This window comes from Mustela erminea, chromosome X (assembly GCF_009829155.1).
Source record: "Mustela erminea isolate mMusErm1 chromosome X, mMusErm1.Pri, whole genome shotgun sequence".
NCBI lineage: Eukaryota > Metazoa > Chordata > Mammalia > Carnivora > Mustelidae > Mustela > Mustela erminea.
The window spans coordinates 10220802-10242833 of NC_045635.1; the positions used below are offsets into that span (position 1 = coordinate 10220802).

General features: G+C 46.6%; 1 protein-coding gene across 1 annotated transcript; it reads right to left on the reverse strand.

Moving 5' to 3' along the window:
• Positions 1-3804: 3804 nt before the first annotated feature.
• On the reverse strand, positions 3805-19621 carry GEMIN8 (gem nuclear organelle associated protein 8). Its single transcript, XM_032330854.1, is given in 7 exon segments — positions 3805-4355; positions 13559-14012; positions 14618-14662; positions 18128-18149; positions 18151-18191; positions 18193-18339; positions 18342-19621. Coding segments are annotated over 7 exon segments (1023 nt in total). The 5' UTR covers positions 18399-19621; the 3' UTR covers positions 3805-4098.
• Between the last annotated feature and the right edge of the window lie 2411 nt (positions 19622-22032).

The following is a 22032-nucleotide window of genomic DNA, read 5'->3' on the forward strand; positions in this document are numbered from 1 at the left end:
CCCCAGATTTTAATAATTAATTTGCTCAAATTAGGATCCCTACAAAGTCACACATTACATCTCATAACAGTCTCCCCCTCTTGCCACCACCCCTTCTGCAACAAACTTCTTAAAAACCCAGTTGTTGAAGAAACTAGGTTTCTTTTGTCCTATCAAAATTCATATATTCTGGAATTGTTTCATAATGATTGTATCTTTTTATCTTCATAGTGTCTTTTAACATGTTAGTCTGAACTTCCTGCAAACTGGTACTTGGTCTTGGATTCTGTACATGTACATGTATGTATCTGCAATATACTTGAGATCCCTCTTTATAGCTGTGTATCTGTGTCTTTGCAAAAAATACTACATCAGCGGTGAAGTCCACTTCCCAATGCATCACAGTAAAAGCCATATTGTCTGGTTGTCCCGCTTGTAATTTTCCCTTTCGAGACACCCATAGCTCCCGGCTTTCCTCCTCCCATAGCTCCCGGCTTTCCTCCTCTTCATTCTTGCCATTTCTTCTGTTCCCTTCACAGACTTTTATGTTTTCAAGTCATTGTTCTTCAGGGACCCGCTGTCACTGGCCTATATATATATGGTCTATATGGTCCCCTTTTCCAGATTCCTAAGGCTGAGGACTCAAACGTCTGTATTTTTGATGCAGACCCTCTCTCCACTGAATTCCAAAGGCCAATGCCCAGTGACTGGCAGGAGGATGTCCCTGTATGTCGTGAGCTCTTCAAACCCTGTCCTGTACAGAATTTGTCCCAAACCTCTTTCTCATTGTCTTCTTTACCTCGATGACTAGAACCACCTTCCAAGACGGAAACCTGAGCCACCCTAGCCTTTTCCTCACCTGCCCAAATCGCTGAGCCACAGAACATCTAGATCCTTGATCTCGCAAGTGTCTCTTTCCTTCTAGTTGCTCTAGCCTCATTTCTACAGTTCAGACACGACGCAAGTGCGCTACCCAGGGTCACACATTCTCAAGCGGAGCTAGGACTCGTACGTAACCCCATGCTCCAGCACGGAATACACTGGAATCTTGCCGAGGGCTGTCATCGGCCTCGATTCTTTGCTATACTTTGGGTATATTGTGCTACATACATCTTGTGAATATGGTTGTAGAAGTCGACTTCAGCGGGGCGAAGCAGCCCAGTGGGAAGTTAAGGAGTCAGAATATCTGGATTTCACCCACTTCCACCACCCAAAGTGCACTCGGTTAAGTCGGTTAACTTCTCTGTACTGTTTCCTCATCTGCAAAACAGGGATCACACCCCCATCACTTTTCTGAAATCCCCAAAGCTCTGGAAACTGGTGTGTGTGTGTGTTTAAAATAATTTGTTGGGCCGCCAGACCTGACTTGACGGTAAGGATTTGATGGCAAAACCTGACCTGAATGAAATGGAGGATATTTATGGTTTTCACTTATCCCAGTTAGAATATCCTTCCATTCTACTGCACAACTGTCTTTGATGACAGGCTGCCCGCCCAGCCTGCTGGGACAAGTTCTAGAACATGCTGTTGTACTTCTGAAAAGTACAACAATGTCTGTATTCCACAACACATCTGACCTCAGGGTTTTGAAAAACAGGTTTTATATCTGAAATAGCTGCTTTACAGGTTTGTCATGCGGGCTGGTTGCTAAAGCAGTTCTTATTCGTAGAGCAATTAGAGAAGTGTGTGGCCGTAGTTAAGCCCCACAGGAGCATTTAATGTTTCAGGTACCAGTTAACCCTATGAATGCAGTGAAAGATAAACTGTATCAGAATAGAGTCTGAGGGGCGCCTGGGTGGCTCAGTGGGTTAAGTGTCTGCCTTAGGCTCAGGTCATGATCTCAGGGTCCTGGGATCGAGCCCCACATCGGGCTCTCTGCTCAGCGGGGAGTCTGCATCTCCCTCTCTCTCTGCCTGCCTCTCTGCCTACTTGTGACCTATCTCTCTCACCCTTTCTGTTAAATAAATAAAATCTATAAAAAAAGAGTTTGATGAATTTGGGGGCTTCCATCAAAGTGGGGTTCCTACCATAGCTTTTCTGTAGAAAGAGATGAGTATCAGAGAGACGGGAAAGGCCCTTCCGAATGGCCCTCCGACCCTCTCCCTGCTCAGAAGCAAGCACTATGCTGAAACTGCACGGATCTTATCCGTGCAGGGTTCTTGACTTGCAGACATGTGTACGCATCCATAGTATGTATTCTGGTTTAGAACAAAGAACGACCCAGCCCCGAGAGGCGGAGGAGCCCGGCCCTTCCCGTCCTCGGCCCCACTGCTGCAGCTCGAGCGCAGGCTGCCTGCACACCCGTCGGCTCTCCTCCTAGCAGGCCCGTTCCCCACGGGAAGGCACTAGGGCTTAGCTAAGCGGAACAGAAAGGACTCAAAAACTCGCTAAGTCCACGAACGAATCAGTCACGGGTCCCCCCCAGACCCCAAAAAGCCAAAGGCACCATCTGAGGAGCGGACAGGGAAACATTTCTGTTATTGGGAAGAAGTTTCATGCCCAGGGCTGCTGCCGGCTCTCTGGCAATCTGTGAAGGCAGGGACGACAGGGCAACGTTTCCTTGGTCTTGCCCACGGGGCCAGCACTGTGTGTTTGCCAGGCGCGAATTCGCATGCGGTCTTCGTGAGGACCCCACTCAGGGGCATCAATACCCCCCCCCCCCCAGAGGAAGGCCAAGCGGCTCGCCCGCCCGCACCTGCGCTGCCTGCAGGCTGGTCTCTTCGGGGGAGGGAGTGCGAGTCCTTTGTCAAGAGGATGGTTCACTCTCCAATAGCTAAGAATCTGCTGCAATTACAGGCTTTGGTTTGTATTTGTGCCCGAGCCACACTTATTTTCTACTTTGCTGTAGGAGTTTCACAGAAAAAAAAGCGAGAGCTACTAAGGCTTTGAAATTTTAGTCATGTGTCACCTCGGGGGAAGTTAATTCTGATTTTTGTCGGCAATATCCAAGCACAAATCACAGCTCCAGGAATACAATGAGAGCTTGGGAAAATAAGCACCTGGGGCTGGTGAAAGCAATGCATTTGTCTCAGGGCAGGGGCTGAAATGTGGCGCGCGAAGTGTTCTTCGGGAGAAACACGTCAATACTCAATCTTTTCCCCAACCTTTGATGGATGTGCTAATCTTCTCGGGTCAACATGGGCTCACCCTGGCAACATACTGTAATAACTTATTTAAAAGGCAGCTGGCTTTTATAAATGGACTGTTCCATCAATTTTTAGATTTTTATCCTCAGAAATGCATTCTCTTCTCAAAGCAACATCCGCTATACACAGTAAGAGCTCAATTATACTTTCTCTACGACAGAGGATACTGCAAAGGTGAGCAGATTTGGGAATTACTGCTCTTTGCTCTCAATTCCGCGCGACATTCAAGCTCTGTAGAGATAATGAGATAACGGGAAACGGCAAGGCAGTTATTCTCATTCCGTTAGAGTAGCCGGTTCTCAAACTACTGCCCACAGGCGAAATCTGGCCCGAGGCCTGTTTTTACAAATAAAGTTTTGTCAGAACGCACCCATGCCCGTTTGTTTACTTACCATCCAGAGCTTCGTTCAGGCGGCAGGGGCAGAACAGAGTGGTTGCAACAAAGGCTGTGTGGCCTGCAAAGCTGGACATACTCACTCTTTGCTCCTTTACGGGACACGCACGCTGACCTCTGCAGTGGAGAGAAGTGGGGTCTGTCTCACGGGGTCACTTTCAGCGGGGACTAAAGGAGTTTGAGTGGGAGAGGACATCTGACTCATTTAAGGCACGTGTGCTTAAGTTCAGGTGGGTTAAAGACAGGACAGAAGAAAATAGAAAAAGGCCAAAAAAACTAGGCGGGGTCTCTAAGTGAGGACTTTAATGAACTGGAGAGTATCAGTGATATACATGAAAGCACGATATACATGAAATTATCATTTTGGATCAACAGAAAATCTTTCATGTTGGCAACAGTACACATCTTGCTGACTTCAAGTGGCCAGCGTGTTACATCCAGCCCTGAGACGGGCCCCCTGGGACTTTGGTGACATGCTGATTTCTCAGTATAAGAGAAATTTCCCTGAGAAGATGCACAGGAGAGATTCAGCGAATCCAAAAGGAAGGGGGTGATGGCTGGGTACGCAGTGCCCCGGGCTCAGAACTTGAGCGGGATGACCGGCCAGTACTTGGGCTGCTTCCTGTCACAGTGCTTGTCGAAGCTCAGCTGCACGGCGGCCTCCATGGCCTGGATCTTTGCGGCGCTGTCCCCATACAAGCGCTTCATCTCGGCCTGGCGCCGCTCGCCGGGCCTCTCGGACGGGGGGTGCACCGAGCGGTGGGTGCTGTAGTACAGGTCGTGGTCGGCGTTCACGTAGTCGTCCAGGCGCTGGGCATCCAGCTGCTGCTGCCGCCCTGAGAACGAACCGACACGGCGGTGAGCCCGGGCTGCGGCTGCCGGCTGCCTGGCCAGGTCGGGCCGGCGGCGCCCGCCCAGATACCCGCACACCACTGCCCGCATGCCTAGGAAATGCACCGTTTGCTCATCCGGGAGGCGACCCTGCCAGAAACACGTTACCCAGCGCCGTCGAACGTGCGCACCGAGCCCCGAATACAGCTCTCTTCCATCGGCGCGGCCCGGCCGTCCACAAGCCGCGCCTCTGGAAGGGCTGCCGGAGCTCGCCTCGATTCACACACTGTGCCAGGCCAGCAGGGAAACGATACGCTTCCTGCGAAGTCCGGGGTTGCAAGAAGTAGTAGTTCAGCCCACAAATGGGGTGCTGGGAGAAAAAGTCAGCCCCGCGTTCGAGGCACTGGTTTTAGGTGATCTGGAGCAGAGCAAACGCTGGTGCTAGGGGATCCCAGCGATGATCCCTGGTCCTACACGGAGGCACGGCGCACGACAGGAAACGGAGTCACAGAATCCGACACTTACCCAAGCAGACAGGGCCGAGCCAGGCTAACTCTGCCAATGGAAGGAAGAGCTTCACAGCTCAGCTTAGGCTAAATTTCAAGTGACAGAGCCATGTGATTTTAATCCTACTGATATAAATGGATTCTTGTAAAGCAAGAAATCCAGTGTATTCTCCCCTGTACACGTTTTCCTAAAACAAGTCCCAGGATCAGAACTTATATTCTTATGTATACAGAAACAACATATCCCTGCATAAGGTAAAATTTAGCCAGCTGACAGATTTGTGTAGGCCACTGTTGGGACCAGGGAGACGGACTAGAATGCACACGATGTACCATCTGCAGCTACCGCTGTTACCGAGGAAGGAATGAAGATCATTACAGGGATAAAACGGTGACATAAACCACGCTGTCCTTGTGAACCCTGTGGCGAGGCAGTCACGCTCCTAAGTCTGTTATTCGCAAGTATCCCCTTGGAGTTGGAGGGAAGGAGCTTTGGACACCCGGGAACACGAAAAACGCGGACGGCCACTTCTGAGTGAGCACAGCCGCAGCTTCTTTCTAACCGCAGGTCACCTACAGAGAGGTAGGCCAAATGACTGCCGAGCAGGTAAGCGCAAGGTAACTGCTCCCTTACCCACAAACGAGAGAGAGACGTGGCTGACTTGCTGTGAAATGCAGAACTGAACCAAAACACTGGCGTAATGTGCAAACGAATGGGAGGTCAGTAACCACTTGTTTCTCGGTTTTGGTCTTCTTGCCAGTCTGAAACTTTAGGATGTAAGCTGTTCCGTTCCCATGGGTGTTTACACTGTATATCCCCACCCTCCAAAGACCACTCCTCTGAAAGCCAGCCACCTATGGGAGCCCTGGGCTGTTACCAGCCCTCGGACCCGTTTCCTCCTGGGCCAGGAGGAAACAATCCCATGGTGGAGGGTGGGGAGAAGCCTGCGGGGGGGCCCAGGGCCTGTGCATCTAGAGGACAGAGGTTCCCAGACCGCAGTCCTTTTACTTTCACATTTGTCCCAAGACTATAATCAGCCTCACCGACAGATCTAGTGACACAGCAGATGTTCAACTTCCTGTGTGAGTCTGAGGCTTCACATTTCCAAGTCTGAATAAACACCGGATCCACACTATCTTACCAAGTGTTGCTCTCTGCCACCAGGATACGTGAATTTAACCTTCTTCCTTTCACATCTTTCTTTTTCTTTTCCTGCTCATTTACCATGGTTCTGCTACTCTTCTGACCAGAACTATCTTACAGGTAGGAAATCAGTGTAAAAATTCTACATCGAGATGCTTTCTTACGGCTGACATCTGTCGACAAAGCACTGTTAAAAGGAGCCAAGTGCAGCCGCCAGTCCATGTAGCCAGTGCAGCTTTCCAGGTTCACACCCGGCACGTGCTCACGGGGTACCGTCACAGGGTTTCAGCTGACGAAGCTCATTCCGTGTAAGAATAACAGAATAAGACACAACCCTCTGTTCTCAGTTCTTTTCTTCTATCTCCTTCCTATTCGGGTCTCCTTATGAAAACTCAAGACTCAACCTTTGTTCTCTCCCGGCCTTGAAACAGGCTTGGGGCTTTCCTGGTTTCCAGCATGGTGGGTAGGTGCCCTAAAACACAGACCTAAAGGGCAGGGGGCCTGTCCCCTGCACTGACTGGCCAGTGCTAAAACCCGCCTGTGGAAGTCATGCATGGGAAAAGGGCACTGTCACCTTCACCAGCCCCCGCCATCCCCAGGCCCAGGACACAATGCCTGACACTAAGCAGGTGCTCAGGAAATGACTGTTGAGAGAAAGTCTGGACAGAGGCCATACATTATTTTTTGTAAATGGCTGTTTCTTCCAGATGCTGCTAAAGAAGAATGATGACAACTCAGGGAGAGAGAAACAGATGGTCAAATCTCAAAAGGTGCCAGGCAGAGCTCCCCTCCAGAGGGTTCCTCAGAAGCCTCCATGGCAGAGAGGCTGAGGGAGACGGGGGCGCCAGTGAGATGGGGTCTGATCTTGTTCCTTTACTTCTGAGTCACTGTGCCTCTACTTACTTAAACAATTATAAAAAAAAAGTCTTATGGCTAGACTACAAATTTGAAAAGCGGTCAACTTAAAACCAAATGCGCTCAGACGGGCTGGACATGGGAAGCTGCCGCTAGCTTCTGGAAGTACTTCAGCTTATACCGACTTAGGGGACAAGCAAACCTCAGAACAGAATATACTCGTTCGAAGGCATCACGTATTCTGTTTTCTATTTATTGTTCCTTCCTCCCAATGAAGGAAAGGCTTCTCCATCACTAGCAGTTTTTCCTTCTGTCAAAACAAGGTGAGGACTCAACCAGCTGGGAATCATCTGACTGAAGCAGAGGAGAAGCTCACACTTCAGACAGAACAGGTGCCGCGTCACGGAGCCGCTGATCATTCTTTACTGAAAACTGCTGTGGGACTCAACGTTCCCCCAGTGCTTTTTCTCCTATAGGCTATTCTAATAAAAACTGGGATGTATTATTAGATTTCAGGTTGAACGCAGGGCTGGAGTGGGTTGAATAGTGTCCCCCCAACATTCAATTCACACCTACATGGAACCTCAGAATAGACCTTTTTTTTTTTTAAAGAAACGAGGTCTTTGTAGATGTCATTGAGGATCAAGATGGGATCATACTGGATGAGTGTGGACCCCAAACCCAATGAGCGTGTCCTTATGAGAGACAGAAAAGGACACACAGAGACACAGGGGGTTAAACCAGGTAACCAAGGAGGCAGAACTGGAACTATGTCGCCACAGACTAGTGAACACCAGGAGCCACCAGAGGCTGGGAAGAAGCACAGTCCCAGAACGTTTGGAGGGAATGGGTCCTGCTGACACCTTGATTTCAGACTTCTGGCTTCCAGAACAGAATAAAATTTCTGTTGTTTTGAGCCCATTTATGGTCATTTGATACTGCAGCCCTAGGAAACTAATATAAAGGTTAATATGCATATAGGGTTAAAACAAGAAAACAGAACATCCTCTTAAGGGCAAACGCGACTGGGTCCTGTCTGGGTTCAGGATCTATAACCTTGCTATCTTCCCCCTCAATCTATCAATTTACATGATGCTACTACCAACGTGGACTTAAATTAACAAAGGAAAACAAAATCACGAGGAGTGACTTAGATTTTAGAGGACCTGACCTAGCGGGAAAACATTCATTCAGCATTCCAGATAATCAGCCCAAAGGCAGAACATTCTGGAAGACAAAGCACTAAGACAAGTGAGTTTTAATATTATTTTTCCTCATTTTTCTAGGATCAGCATGTCCTTCTGACTGTATTCTCTGCTATGTTGCCAGAATTAATGATTTTAGCACAACCGAGCACAAGCACAGGCTTGATTTATGTCACAAGAGACTCGCTTCTGGCGTGTCACTCCTGGCTTGTCAGCGACATACCCGGAACACAGGCGCTTGCCAGCAGACCTGGAGCCGTTTCTGCTGGGCCTTCGTCCTCACCTCCCGTCCCTCTCCCCTGACAGATGAAGTCAGTGGATAATTACTGTTTTCAGAATAAGAGCGCACTTCCATCTGCCCTTCCACTTTTCTTCAGCCTTTTATATGCATCTTCTCTCCGACTGGTTTTCCGTACCTCGAGCATCGGGACTGGATGGGACACGGGCGCGGTGGAACTGGGTTTGGTCAGGAGGACGGCACAGCGGCTCACTCAATACCGCGCCGTTCACTATATCCTCCATGTTTTCCCAGAGGGCGGACTGAGGGTGAACTGGCTGGGGTTCCGGCGGACTGACGGAAGGTTTGGTAATGAAAACGGGTCTAAACCTTCCAACTCTCCCAGCTAATGTCTAAAAGCACTGCTGGGGGTGCCTGGGTGGCTGAGTGGGTTAAGCCTCCGCCTTCGGCTCAGGTCATGATCTCAGGGTCCTGGGATCGAGCCCCGCATCGGGCTCTCTGCTCATCGGGGAGCCTGCTTCCTCCTCTCTCTCTCTCTGCCTGCCTCTCTGCCTACTTGTGATCTCTCTCTCTGTCAAATAAATAAATAAAATCTTTAAAAAATGAGAAAAATTAAAAAAAAAAAAAAAAAAAGCACTGCTGGGCCCTGTGGTAAGAACAGCATATTGAGTGCTAAGTGGGGAGTGGACTTACCCCTTTCTTTCTCTCTTGATCCCAACGGACCCCATCCCTCAAGCCTAGAGCATACTCCATTTTCCACCACTACACCGTGAAGTTTCTCTCATGGCTGAGTTCACAGACTCCACTCATCATTGCAAAGGTACACACGGACCAGGCCACAGATGGCTCTTCTAGCTATCAGGTGTTTTTTTTTTTTTTTTAAAGATCTTATTTATTTGATACAGAGAGAGCACAAGCGGGGGAGAATAGCAGAGGGAGAGGGAGAAGCAGGCTTCCCGCCAAGCAAGGAGCCCGATGCGGGGCTCGATCCAGGACCCTGGGATCATGACGTGAGCCTAAGGCAGAGGCTTAACCCACTGAGCCACTCAGGTGCCCCTACGTATCAGTTTTAACTTGATTCTGTCTCCTCTTCCCAACTAGGTTTAAGCTCTTTGTGAATATGTCTCTGTTTTGACCCAGCGGTTACTCCCAAAACGCAGAGGATAATATCTGATTGGCTCAAGCCTGAGACAAGGGTGGTGGTGTTTGTTCCAGAGGCTTTCTGCACTGGGAATGGACTATTCACTCATCTCCCTTCTAAGTATTAGGACCATATCCTTGCAGTCTCTACTGATGGTTATTTATGACTAAAACATGGTACTTTTCTTAACAATAAACATTTTTCCTAAGAAATAATTGAAAACATAGCTGACCTTTAAAACTCCACAACTGTCTACTTTCCCATAAGTAATGTTACCAGTGAAGTTTTGAATAACGGAAGTATCTCATTAGGAAATGACATAGAACATAATCAAAAGCATGTCTGTTCCCACCACACAGAAAGAGTTCTTTATTTTCTTACTTAGTTTTTTTTTGATCACTAAAATATGTTAGAGATTATCTGGAAGAGCAGTAATCATAAACAAGAACATGCTGTCCAGTATGAAGGATTTTATTCTAGGAAAATATTAAATAAGACTCCGATGATGATGAATTATGTAACATATAGACTCCTGTGGAAGTAATACTGAAAAACAGAATTAAATTTAGCTATGTTTTCCCCTGCTAGTGATACATTTCATAAAATTCTGTGTTCTCTAGATGATCTCTATTCAAAGCTGAATTTGCCTTTATTGAGTAAGTAGCTTCAAGTGGTTCAAAGAGCAAAACAAAGCAACTTTCAACTAAGTATTCACACTACTCAGGTCCCTAATCACTCCTAAAATATATCCCAACTGTGTATGTAGCGAAACGTCCACGAACACTCTAGTGAAGGTAATGGGTCGGACGGAAAGCACCTCGACATTCACAGAGCTTACATCTGAGTTCCATCCCTCAGCATTGCTCGAGGGAACAGCATGGGGCAGTATTCACCCTACATGCCACTGAAAGCGCTGGTGAAAAAAATAATGCCCATTGTTTTTGATGGTACAGGGTCAGGCCCCGGGAGCTTCTAAGTCTTTACTAGTCAGATAAGACTCTGACCCCACAGCATGTTCTCGCCCTTGCCAGACCATCTCCTCTTCTCCCAAAGACCTGGTAATATTTCCAGGGCAGACCGCAGGACACAAAGGCATCGCGGAGACCCTAAGACAAGCAGTTTTCAATTATGCTACAACTACACATTTACAAAGCACGAAGAAACAGAAGCTCGATGTGTTTAGTGCTGTTATTAGTAATATGGAAGTGGGTTCGTTTTTCCATGCATTTTCCTATATTGTTACATCAGGCAAGAATGTCCTTGAAATGGACTAAAAGTTGTGTTAATGACTACTTTGATGAAACTATGTTAATGACTAAACAGGATCGACACCAAAACTTTAATTCTTTTCCTTTTTAAAGATTCTAAGTCAATTTAGGAATTTAGAAAGTGCAGAGCAGAAATGACTTTGTTTTGAAGCCACAGAGCACCTTTACTAAAAATATGCAGACTCTCAGTCAAGCGCTAATTAACACAGCATCGGAGTAAAATCCGTATTTGGTTAATGACACACACTAAAGGATGAGTTATCAGCAACTAACCCTAACTACGATTTCTTGGGCACTGACTTCGTGCCAAGCATGGTTCTCTCACTTACCGTTTATCATCTCACTGAATCTTCATAATTACCACTCTGCTGATTAGGGTCCCCTTTCACAAGCTAAGTGCCTCTGGCTGATGAGTGGCGGGGGTGGGGGGCACTGTAACATGAGCGCTTCCGCCGCAGCTCGCTCAGTACGATGTTATTAATAAGAATGTATTCAGGGAAGAATGAGGCTGAAAATGAAGGCTGTATGGGTTTTCACCAAATTCCCTTTTTTATTGGTTTGCTGTCTACGTCATGGTAAACCAAGTACGTAACAGTTTCTCCAAAGGGATGGGAAGACCTGTGTAGTTCACTTCACGTCCCCCTCGCAGACTGCATGTTGGGACAAAGAAAATTCTCACAGGGGGACTGCATTAGTTTCCTAGGGCTGCTGTAACAAAGCACCACAAACTGGGTGGCTTAGCATCACAGAAATTTCTCATCTCACAGGTGTGGAGGCCAGAAGTCTGAGGTCGAGGCATGGGCAGCAGGGCCGTGCCCCTTCTGAAGGCGCTAGGGAAGATCTGGTCCAGGCCCCTCTGTTAGCTTCCAGCGGCAGAACTCCAGTCTTCCTGTGGCTTCTCCCTGGGTGCATGTCTACCTCTGCGTGCACATGTTTCCTTTTCGAAGGGCACTAGTCGTACCGGATCAGGGCCCACCCGAAAGATCTCATGTTAACTTGGTTACCTCCGTAGAGACTCTATGTATGTCCACATGAGGTCACATCCTGAGGCTGGAGTGGGGGGAGGTTAAGACTCCAACAGATCTTTTTTTTAGGGAACAAAATTCAACCCACCACAGTGATGACAACAGTGCAATCTGGAGCCTTGAGGTCAACTCAGCGGATACGGGAATAATATAAAGCCAAATACGAAGTTCATCAAAGCCTAACTCACTTTGTAAAATGTCCCGCACAAGCACAGCAAGCTTAGCACTTTACGGGATACTTGAAAACCCTGATTTAAGGCTCATAATTAATACCCAAATCATTCACTCATTCAAAAACAGTATTAAGTGTCAGGCACAACTTAGCAGGTAATTTTTATGACTTTTTTTCTTACGTTTACCTAGAATTCTACCTGGCCAAGGCAAGAGGAAGAACGGCTCTTAGCCGTATCTGTAACTGAACTGCTGACGTCGGAAGGACACATTTCGTTACTTTATTTTCATTATCATCACATCTATTTTTTATTGAAGAACTATGTGTCAAGTTTATCGTAAATGAGCAGATAATTCAAAATGGCCTTTAGGATGACTGGGGTTTGCTTCCGTCCCTAATTAGAACTGCTATCATGTACGTATCAATCTGTGGAGGAAAACACGTTATTTTACCGTCTGGTAAGGACAAAAGAAAGAAACCCCACATCCATCGTATTTTTTCCAAAGCTATAAAAAAAGGGCATTCCAGCCGAACGTGGACATGCTGGAACACCTCCTCTCCTTCATCACTGTATACTTTTCAGACACTAAAAGGCACGATACCTTATACAAAGCCCACCTCTCAGTTCCTGGCACCCTGCGGGGATGGATCAGCCCATCATCAGGAAAACAAAGATCAATCAAAGATGGAACCCCAACCTTGGCCATCCCCAGACTTCCACGTTTCCGTTTATCTTGTTTCTTTCTATTTATTAAAAACATTCTAAGTAAAGCATCATATAATTAGAACTCAATGAAAACAATATTGAGACTAGATACTGGTTATAAGGAGAAAAGCATTTGTGTATCTGTTTGAGACACTTCAAATGTAAACAGTCTGGTGAATTTTCATAGTTCTAGTTCTTTGTAGGAACTTGGTGAGAAATTATTAAAAAAAAAAAAAAGGGAAATTCCTGCTTTGCCATGGAAGAGGGAAAGGCATTATCATGTTTCTATAACCTTAACAGCAGACTGCTTTGATGCGGGGTCGGACCAGAAAGGTTTGAGTCCCAGACATTTTGTGGCCGTTCAGGTTCACACTGACCTCTGCTCTGATGCCGCTTAAAAACCAAGGCCTGGTAGCTCGCTAGCAAGGGAAGTCTCAGAGCTGTGTAGGTGTGAGGTGACAGCAGTATTTTAAAAAAATGTAGCAGTCTCAGGGACAAAACCTAATCCCTAAGTTTGTGCTAGAGGAAGCAGCACAGGAACTGGGAGTCAGACAGACCTCGATTTGAACCCCAACAGCTCGTTACTAGCTGTGTACCATGGAGGAAGTCAATGGACCTTCTGAAAGGTCACCTGCCTCATTTGTGAGGTGGGTGGCACGGCCCTGAGGGGCGGGGGGAGATCAGGGAACACAGGCACACCGCCGTGCGCAGCCCCCCATCTGCGGTCTGCTACTCAGTAGACGGCAGAGGGACCACCGGGACAAGCCTTGCTCTAGAGCTAAAAAAAAGTCCTGCCTGAAAATACCTCTGGCAGCTGACAGAGCTGAGGTGGGGCTGGATGTGGCTCGTTGGGAAGTTACAAAGTAACTCGAGGGAAGAAGGCCGCGCGAGAGGCAGGGCGAGGAAAGGAGGCGCGCGGGGCGCGGGGGCGCGGGGGCGCACACTTACGTCGCTCTTCCCGGTGCCTCTCGGTCTGGGCGAAGTACTGGCGCAGCTCCTCTGTGATCTCCATGTTGCTCAGGTCGCACTCCACACCCCCGTCTGACTCGGACTCCGCCGTCTCCTCCTCCTCCTCCTCCTCCTCGGCACGCCAAGCTCGGCGTTCTCTGGGGCGGGCTGCTGGATGCTGCCCGGACCTTCTAGAAGGTGAAGGAACGCAGTGCGAGTCCGTGGAGGCCGGGTGATGGTCACGAGAGGGCTGAGGCTTGGCCTTGTTCGTGGGAGGGCTCTGGGGAAGAGCCGCAGGAAGGCAGGCCCACGGGCAACTGCAGTAAGATTCCACCGCCTTCCTGTAGGCGCTGTGGTGGCTCCGCATCCAGGCCATGGCCTGGTGATAATGGCGCCAGTACCTTGCGTAGACCGGGTGAAAAGACCAAGGCTCGGTGGCTTTCCAGGACGCCACCTACAGAATAAAGGGACATGGAAGCCAGATGCGGCACGGTCCTTCCTCAAGAGAACCCTCAAGTCCTGAATTGGCTAAACAACACGTCTTCTACGGAGTATCTAGTAAATACCCACTCTCCGTCAGGACGCTACCACTGGGCCAAAGAGGACGTAGGACAGGTCCATGCCCACAACGGACACGACGTGCATGTGCATGAGGTACGCACAGGACTCAGTTTAACGTTATGGCCACAATAAAATAGAGACAGAGGCTAATGATTATCATTTTTAGGTAAGATGCACGGAGAGATATGGACATCAACCACCTTGGGCCTCTCTACCCACTGGAACCTAGCGCCTAGTTCCAAGAACCACATAGACTAATGTTCTCTGGTCAACCCCTCACTACCCGCCTAAACATGTGCTGGTCTGGGCACTCTCAGTAGCTGGACCACAGCTGTCTAGCAACCTACCCACTGGTGCTTTTACTTTTCCCTTCTGGATGTATTTATTTCTTTGGTCTTCTCCGTCATGGGATGAGAATACCAAGACCCTAATGGCTAAAATTTACCCTTTGCTCATGAGTTTAAACAAACAAACAAACAAACAAACAAACAAACTTACCTTTGCTGTCATCTCTGGTTGTGGAAGTCCAAATGGGCGCTGAAACTAGGAAAGAACAAGCACAGTGCAAACGTCTGGTCAGTGCACGTGGGGGACACTTGTGGCTACTTCAGGGTTTACAGAGCAGCCCCTCAGAGGCTGGCTCTTCTGAACACCATGCCTGGGCTTCACGCAACATACGCTCCAGGGCCCTGGCACCTGGGAAGGGTCCCCTTAGGTATGATTAAGTGGCTCAAAGGACACCGCATTTTTCAAATATTTGTTTACCTATTGAAAGTAAAGGCTGGAAAGAACCACACAGTTAGTGGCTAGTACCTGTATTAAAAATATTAATACAGAACAGGAACTAATAATATATGACTCTCCCTGCCTAGGCACTCTGCACCATTGCAGGAGAAACTGTTCCCCGGAGACTTTCCACCGATCGCCTACACAGAACGCCTTTGCTCAGCAGCCCTGCTCCGCCAGGGCTTACTCCTTTCGCCCCTGCCTAACTGCTTGTGATGTACTGACGTGGCAGAAGATACCTAAAGGTAAAGTTTAATCTGCAGCGATATCTTCTGTGAGCTACTTAAAACAATTTTTTCTCCTTTCTGCTCAGGAGTTCAGAGCTACTAAAATGCCACGGTATGTCAGGATATACTTAAAAAAAGAAAGTTAAACAAAATATCCTGGGGCATCTGGCTGGCTCGTTCTGTAGCGTATGCAACTCCTGATCTCAGGGTCATGCATTCAAACTCTACACTGAGTGCAGGGATAATTGAAAAAAGTTAAAATTTAAAAAAGCAGTATCCTAAAATGCACGAGAACTGAAGCATCCGTGAGATGAAGCTACAAACACAATGTGGTGCTGAGCCAACAGCTACTTGGATTTTGAAACTCTGGGAAATCAGATTTGGAAGGAGGCCCGTTTTTAACTCCTTCACTTCATGAGAGGGCAGAATTCAAAAACCTCTAAGCCTTAAAAAATAAACTTGACTTATTTTGTAATCTCTATCAGATGTTCTGCTATGGTTAATGTGGAAAACTGAGCTGTTAAACTGATCACATCTTTTAAGATTTAGCCTGAAGAGAACCATTCACTTTCTTCTGAAATACAATAGGCTTTCCAACAGGCTATTTCTAAGAGGGCTGACCTGATCTTCTGTAAATATATCTTAAACACAGCCCACACTTCTTATTCCCTGTTCTAAATTCAAGAATACACACACGCAGTGAGTGTGAACTGGAAAAAGCTAATCCACGCAGTGAAAATATAAGTGTAAATTAAGTTCACAATACTTATAAAACTACAATTTAAAGGTTTACAATGTGAGCAATTATCTGAAAACCTGGCTAACTGCTTATGTGCTTTACAAGCTACTGAAGAAAAACAAAAGTCAATACAATTAAGGGGTTAACCACCCAGAGAAGTAACACTACACAAACGAAATTACGGTAGACATCAGTACATACTTGAGCGCTAAACTGTAAGGTGCGGCCTGTAAGTGGCTAATTCATTCCAGACCGGTTTCATATCTGTATCACTGAAATCTGAGCATTTTTCTAAGAGCCTGTAGCACATAATGCCATTAAAGTGAACTTTAATGTGTGTCTTAATCAAATTTGCTTTAGAGATTAACAAGTAGCACAGGAATTGAATTTGAAAAGTCTACAGGGCATCTGTGTGTCTTCTGGAAATTAAGAGTTCTGAATCCAGACTTCAATGTCTTATAAAATGTACTTAGAACCAGGTCAATGTAAATATTAATTATCCCGAACTGGGAAGGTCTGGCTTCAGCCTCACAGATGCCATAAACTTTATCGTCACCGAACACTACTGCAGACCTTGGGAAATCCTGCTTTTATTTATAATTGGAAAAATCCAGCCTGGCTTTAAAAGTCTTTGTACCAGAATTCTGAAAACGTACAGGATGGCTTAGGAGAGGTTGCACTTTGCAGAGCTGGACGTGTAGGCACGCGCCATCAAGTAGGTGACTGTTTAAAAGGCTCTGGTGTAATTAATCATGTTCACCAGGCTGCTCGAATGTCAATGGCTGTGATTAAAAGGAGGCACGGAAAGCTAATTTGAGGAGAGGCTACTTATTTATGCCTTTGATTTGACAAATAACTTGCTAGAAGGGCCACCATGTTACACGGCCTCAGAGATCACACAAGGCAGCGAGAAGGAAGCCAGTACAGTGGGCTGAAGAAAGCCGGTTCCAGGGATTGGAGCACAAGCAGCTCGGATTCAGCCTGGTGTGCCAGCGACCTATGAAGCAGACCAACTAGTCAGCTAAGGCACTGGACGTTTTCAAGACCCAGGCTGTTAAAGAAAGCTGAGTTTGTCTTAATGATGGAATACAGGCATCTCTGACATCGATTTTATTCTGAGAGTGCTTCCTGTTTTGGCCGCTGGGACACTTCTGAGCAAATCCGCCACCAGCCTCCGGCAAGTTAAGAGCCGAGAGCTAGGTGTTGCATGTGCTCATTTATCCCTGGCTCTATTATTCCCCCTCCCTAAATCCAAAACCTATCATAGAGTTTTACACTGTAAGTATCTTAAGATTCCTAAAATCTTACAGATATTCAGTTGAAAGTAGTTCCTGAGAATGAATGACAAATTAAGCAAATTCTCAGAAAGGAAATGAAAGAAGGTCTAGAAAAGTATGTCTAAAGGAGTAGCGGTTTGCGTGCAGCTTTATAATTATTGGTTTGCTTTTTCCAGCATTACTCCTGGTATTTTATACCAGGAAAATTTTTGTGTAAAAGGCCAAATAGTAAGTATTTGGGGCTTGTAGGCCACATATAGTCTCTGTCACACACTCTTCATATTTTTTTTTTTTTTTTAAATTTAAAAACAACCCGGGATGCCTGGGTGGCCCACTCGGTTAAATGTCTGCCTTCGGCTCAGGTCATGATCTCAGGGTCCTGGGATCGAAACCCGCATCGGGCTCCCTGCTCTGTGGGAAGCCTGCTTCTCCCTCTCCCACTCCCCCTGCTTGTGTTCCCTCTCTCACTGTGTGTGTCTCTCTCTCTCTCTCTCTCTCTCTGTGTCAAATAAATAAATAAATAAAATCTTAAAAAAAAAAAAAAATCCCCACCAAACTCCTGAAATCAACTGGGCTTATAAGGCACATGTAGTGCCATGATTTCTGATGGAGACCCTACTAGTTGCCATGGACAGCAACCCCACAAGGATAGGAAGCAGGAGAGAGCTCCCAGACTCTCTTCCTGGAAGAAAGAATACATATCCCTTCCCGCTAGATGCATCAGTTAGCTCCTAAGGAAAGGCGATAACCTCCTCTAAGAATGGGTCCTGTTAACTTTTTCAAACCAGCTACTCTTTCTACATGGAGAACTTAAGAACCTTTAAAAAAAAAAAGCCTGGGTTTCTGAAAAGCCAACATGAAACTAATTCTAGACATTAAAGCAACACTTTCAGCCACCAGTTCAAAGAGAAGCAAGCTGAGGGTCACAGCAGATTTAGATGCCTTTCAAAGGTCTTTAATTTAATCTTTCATTCGCCACCTCTTTGGGAGTGTCTCCTACTCCTGCGGCACACGTCTTCACGGACTGAACAGCAGCTTTCCTCCTAATGGGATGGCGGAGCTGAAAGAAAAGAGAATGGCAATGTCAGGGCAGGCCGGGATCCGCGGTACCACCAAACCGGCAGCCCGCCCCACGGAGCACAAAGGCATAATAGTCACTACCCAGCTGAGCCCGGGCGAGCACAGAGACCAAATTCATTGTCTGTCCTCAACCACCAGAGGAGGAAGGAAAAAAACAGCGCTGAGGTCATTAATGAAACACTGCCGAGGCTCGGGGCCCACTGGCAAGACAGTGCCCCGGGTCTTAAACCATGTATTTTCCCATATAGCCTTTTTAAAAAAACACGAGCATTCTTCAATGAATCTGCTTATCCTAGAGATGTATTTTTAAATGCATAAATATACATGAGGAGTAACAGACAAGAACTTTGTTGTTTTTAATGGAAAAAATCCAACTATTTCCATCAAGTTACTAAAAAATTCCACAAGTAAGTAATGTGGCTTTGTTGAAAGGTAGTGACAGTGTACATATTCTTTTTACTGTGTATTTCCATTCCTACAAATATAGGATCTAGAATGTGGCATTGCAACCAATAAATAAAATAAAAACAGAAATTCCCCTCAAATAATGATGTGTACTCTGCAACTGGATTTTCCTCTCTATCCTTTTGCAGTAGAATTCTGAAAATTAAATACGTAAAAACTCACCTGCTTTTATTTTTTGCATAGGAACACACTGAAAGTCAATCATTAAGTTATGCTGGCTAAAGTCCCTAAGGTCAAACCTTTCCAGGAAGGCTCCCAGTGATTTGGTTCTCTGAACCAAACATGTAATTTAGAGGATCTAATGCAGCCTTCGGTGTATGTTTCAGGGTAGAAGGGGGTCTGCTGGAAATTGCTCAAAATAAATGAAGGTACAATGAGAAATGGAAATTACATGAACTGAGTCATTTGTGGTTCTAAGGCATTTCTGTATTTGTAGTAATAACCCTATCAGAGAAGACGTCTTCTAAGAATGCATACACCAGTAGTAACTTCCTGAACTAAGATAATAAAAAGGTTTTCTGACAGCATTGCTTCCTGCCACCCCCAGTGGCCTGATGCCCTCAGGGACTCTCTCCTGCGGTTTAGAATGGTCCCTGCCCCCTGCCGGGTAATGTGGACAACAAAGATGGCTCAAGACTGAATGTCTTCCCCCCACTCAGGAGTCCAGGCTCTGTCTTATGGCCAGACATGAGCCTCCCACAAGGGCACATACATGAACCTGCACCTCTCTGTCTATAACAACTACTGTTAAAACTGATGGGCGAGGGAGCCAAAAAAATTTTATTTCCTTTTCATTCCTTCAACTCCAAACCCCAATTTACTCTCTTCCGGATGTTGCAGTTAGAAGTAATGTCACAAAGGAAGGCCCAGCATGGGGAAGGAGAAAGACTGAAAGGATGTGGTTAAGTGTTCTTTAAAAGAAAAAAAAAAAAAATCCAGGGGCGACTGGGTGGCTCAGTGGGTTAAGCCGCTGCCTTCGGCTCAGGTCATGATCTCAGGATCCTGGGATCGAGTCCCGCATCGGGCTCTCTGCTCAGCAGGGAGCCTGCTTCCTCCTCTCTCTCTCTCTCTGCCTGCCTCTCTGCCTACTTGTGATCTCTCTCTGTCAAATAAATAAATAAAATCTTAAAAAAAAAAAGAAAAAAAAATACAAATAACCTTCCCCCCACAGAACGCTGTTGTTTAATTTGTCAGCAGTGTGATGGATTTGTGAGCAGATCTATTTGCAAGTTCACCAAATCTGCAGGTGCCTAATGTCAAGATCTTAAGTGAAATGTGAGGCCACTCAAAGACAAAGTGACCCTCTGATCATGAACACAACGGGCAATGGAAGAGGTGAAAACTGGGATAAGCAAGGGCATACTAGCAATACAACTCAAAAGAGGAAACAAGTAAGTTCACTTCACTCCAAGTGTATCCCTCACAAAGCAAAAGCTGGTGTGACTGTAAAGGACTAAGGGTTGAACAGGCAGGTAGTTCAAGTTCAGAGCCTATCAGCAAAAGCCATGACGAGTTTAAAGTGGTTAAGCCCACCAGCAGATTTCAGAGGTTTCATTTCAAGTTTACTTCTATAAACACATACATGGTAATTCCATTTGATCGCTGTGTTTCCTGAACTGATACAGCACTACGTCCCACTCATTTAATCAATTACTTGTAGGTGTTGATTCTGTAATCTATTTCTTTTAAATGTCCTATTTTCCTTAAAAACCACAGCTGTATTTTCTTGCCTTTGGATGCTGCTGAGATTGCTGTTTCCTGATAATAGTCTCTCCTCCTTCTACCCTCCCTAAGTAAACTAAGTAGCTAGTCACTCAAGTAACCCGTAAAGCCACAGATCTTTTCAGGAAGCAGACGTTTAAATACATTAGTATGTCTTCAAAACTATTTTCAATTCATCTGATCTTTGATCAACCACAGTTATGCTCTTTTTTTCATGTGTCCAACTGTTCTATGGGTGGATTTCCCACAAGAGTTCTGCACCCAGTTTGTAATCTCTCCAGCTTCTCACCCCATCTTTAAATGCTGGATCCTAAAAACCAAAATATTCCTTTACCATCTGTAAAAACAGTTTTAGAATGAAATTTCTCTCTGGACCTTTAGTTTATATACTTTCCCAGCAATGAACACAGAAGAGATCTGTACACCTGCTGTGAACCTGTCTTCAGTTACACCTATCCCAAGTCACTACCCAACGACCTTTAAAAATATAGGGCAGCTCTTGGCATTGTCATCCCAAAGGGGTCGTTACAAACTATTTTTAAGTTGTATTTGTAAATGTTATCTCCACCCCACAATTCATGGAAACTCTGAGAGTAAACAACCCCAGAAGTGTTATTAATCTTTAGCCTAGAGTTTCTAGTAATGTCCTGACTTCTGGTACAAAACAGCCCAATACAAAAGCTACCTAGCCTATGAAACAGCTTTAAAAATCACTCCTGATAAAGATAAAATTGTTCAGAACCATGTGATCTGTACTAAGGAACTCTCAGGATTTCACAGCTAAAAGGTACTTCGCTAGTTCAAGTCCACTTAATTAGTGAGGAAGAAAAGTGGGCCAAGACCTTCTCCACCTCCACGGGTAAGGCGCATAAAAGACCACAGTGGCCATACGTTCCTTAGGTAACTTCCACCAAATTCTGACCTCCCACAGAGGTCGAAGTGTGTGTGTGGGGGGAAGAAAACCCTAAGTTTTGAGTAGATGGGCCGATATTCCAGACATCCCTCCAAGGATGAGGCTGCCCTGGGCGACGTTCTGTGCAGATACCGGGCTGTACGGCCAGAGCCCGAATTCACTTTACAGACTTAGCTTAACACAGTGTTATTCAGCACCTCAGAATCACGTGGGGGGGGGGGGAGTTTCATCAAAATACCGATGCCTGGGTCCCACTTCTACAGATTCGAATTTAATTCGTCTGGGAGGGGCCCCCGAGCAACAAAAGCCATCCACCGATTGCGAAGCACGGCGGCTGAGAGTCTCTGGAACCAGTCCCCTGTCACAATTAACCAGCAATAACTCAGGAATCTCACGGGCCCCGCGAGATGAGGCTAATTACGACAACGTGACAGGCAAGTCCTCGGCTCTCCCGGCATGGGAGGAAGCCAGGCTTCGGTGCCTCCATGCTCCTCCCTCACTCCCCAAAGGAAACCCAGCCGTCCCCGGAGTCACCTCGTGGGCTCGCAGCTCGCGGATCTCGGGCGGTGGGCGAGCAGGGACCTACTTCCTGTGAGGAGACAGAAGGGGCGCGAGAGGGAGGGGCTGTTGCCCGGGAGACCAAAAATGCACTTCCGGCGCGGATCACGTGACGCGAGCGCCGGAAGTCCGCGCACGGCGCCCGC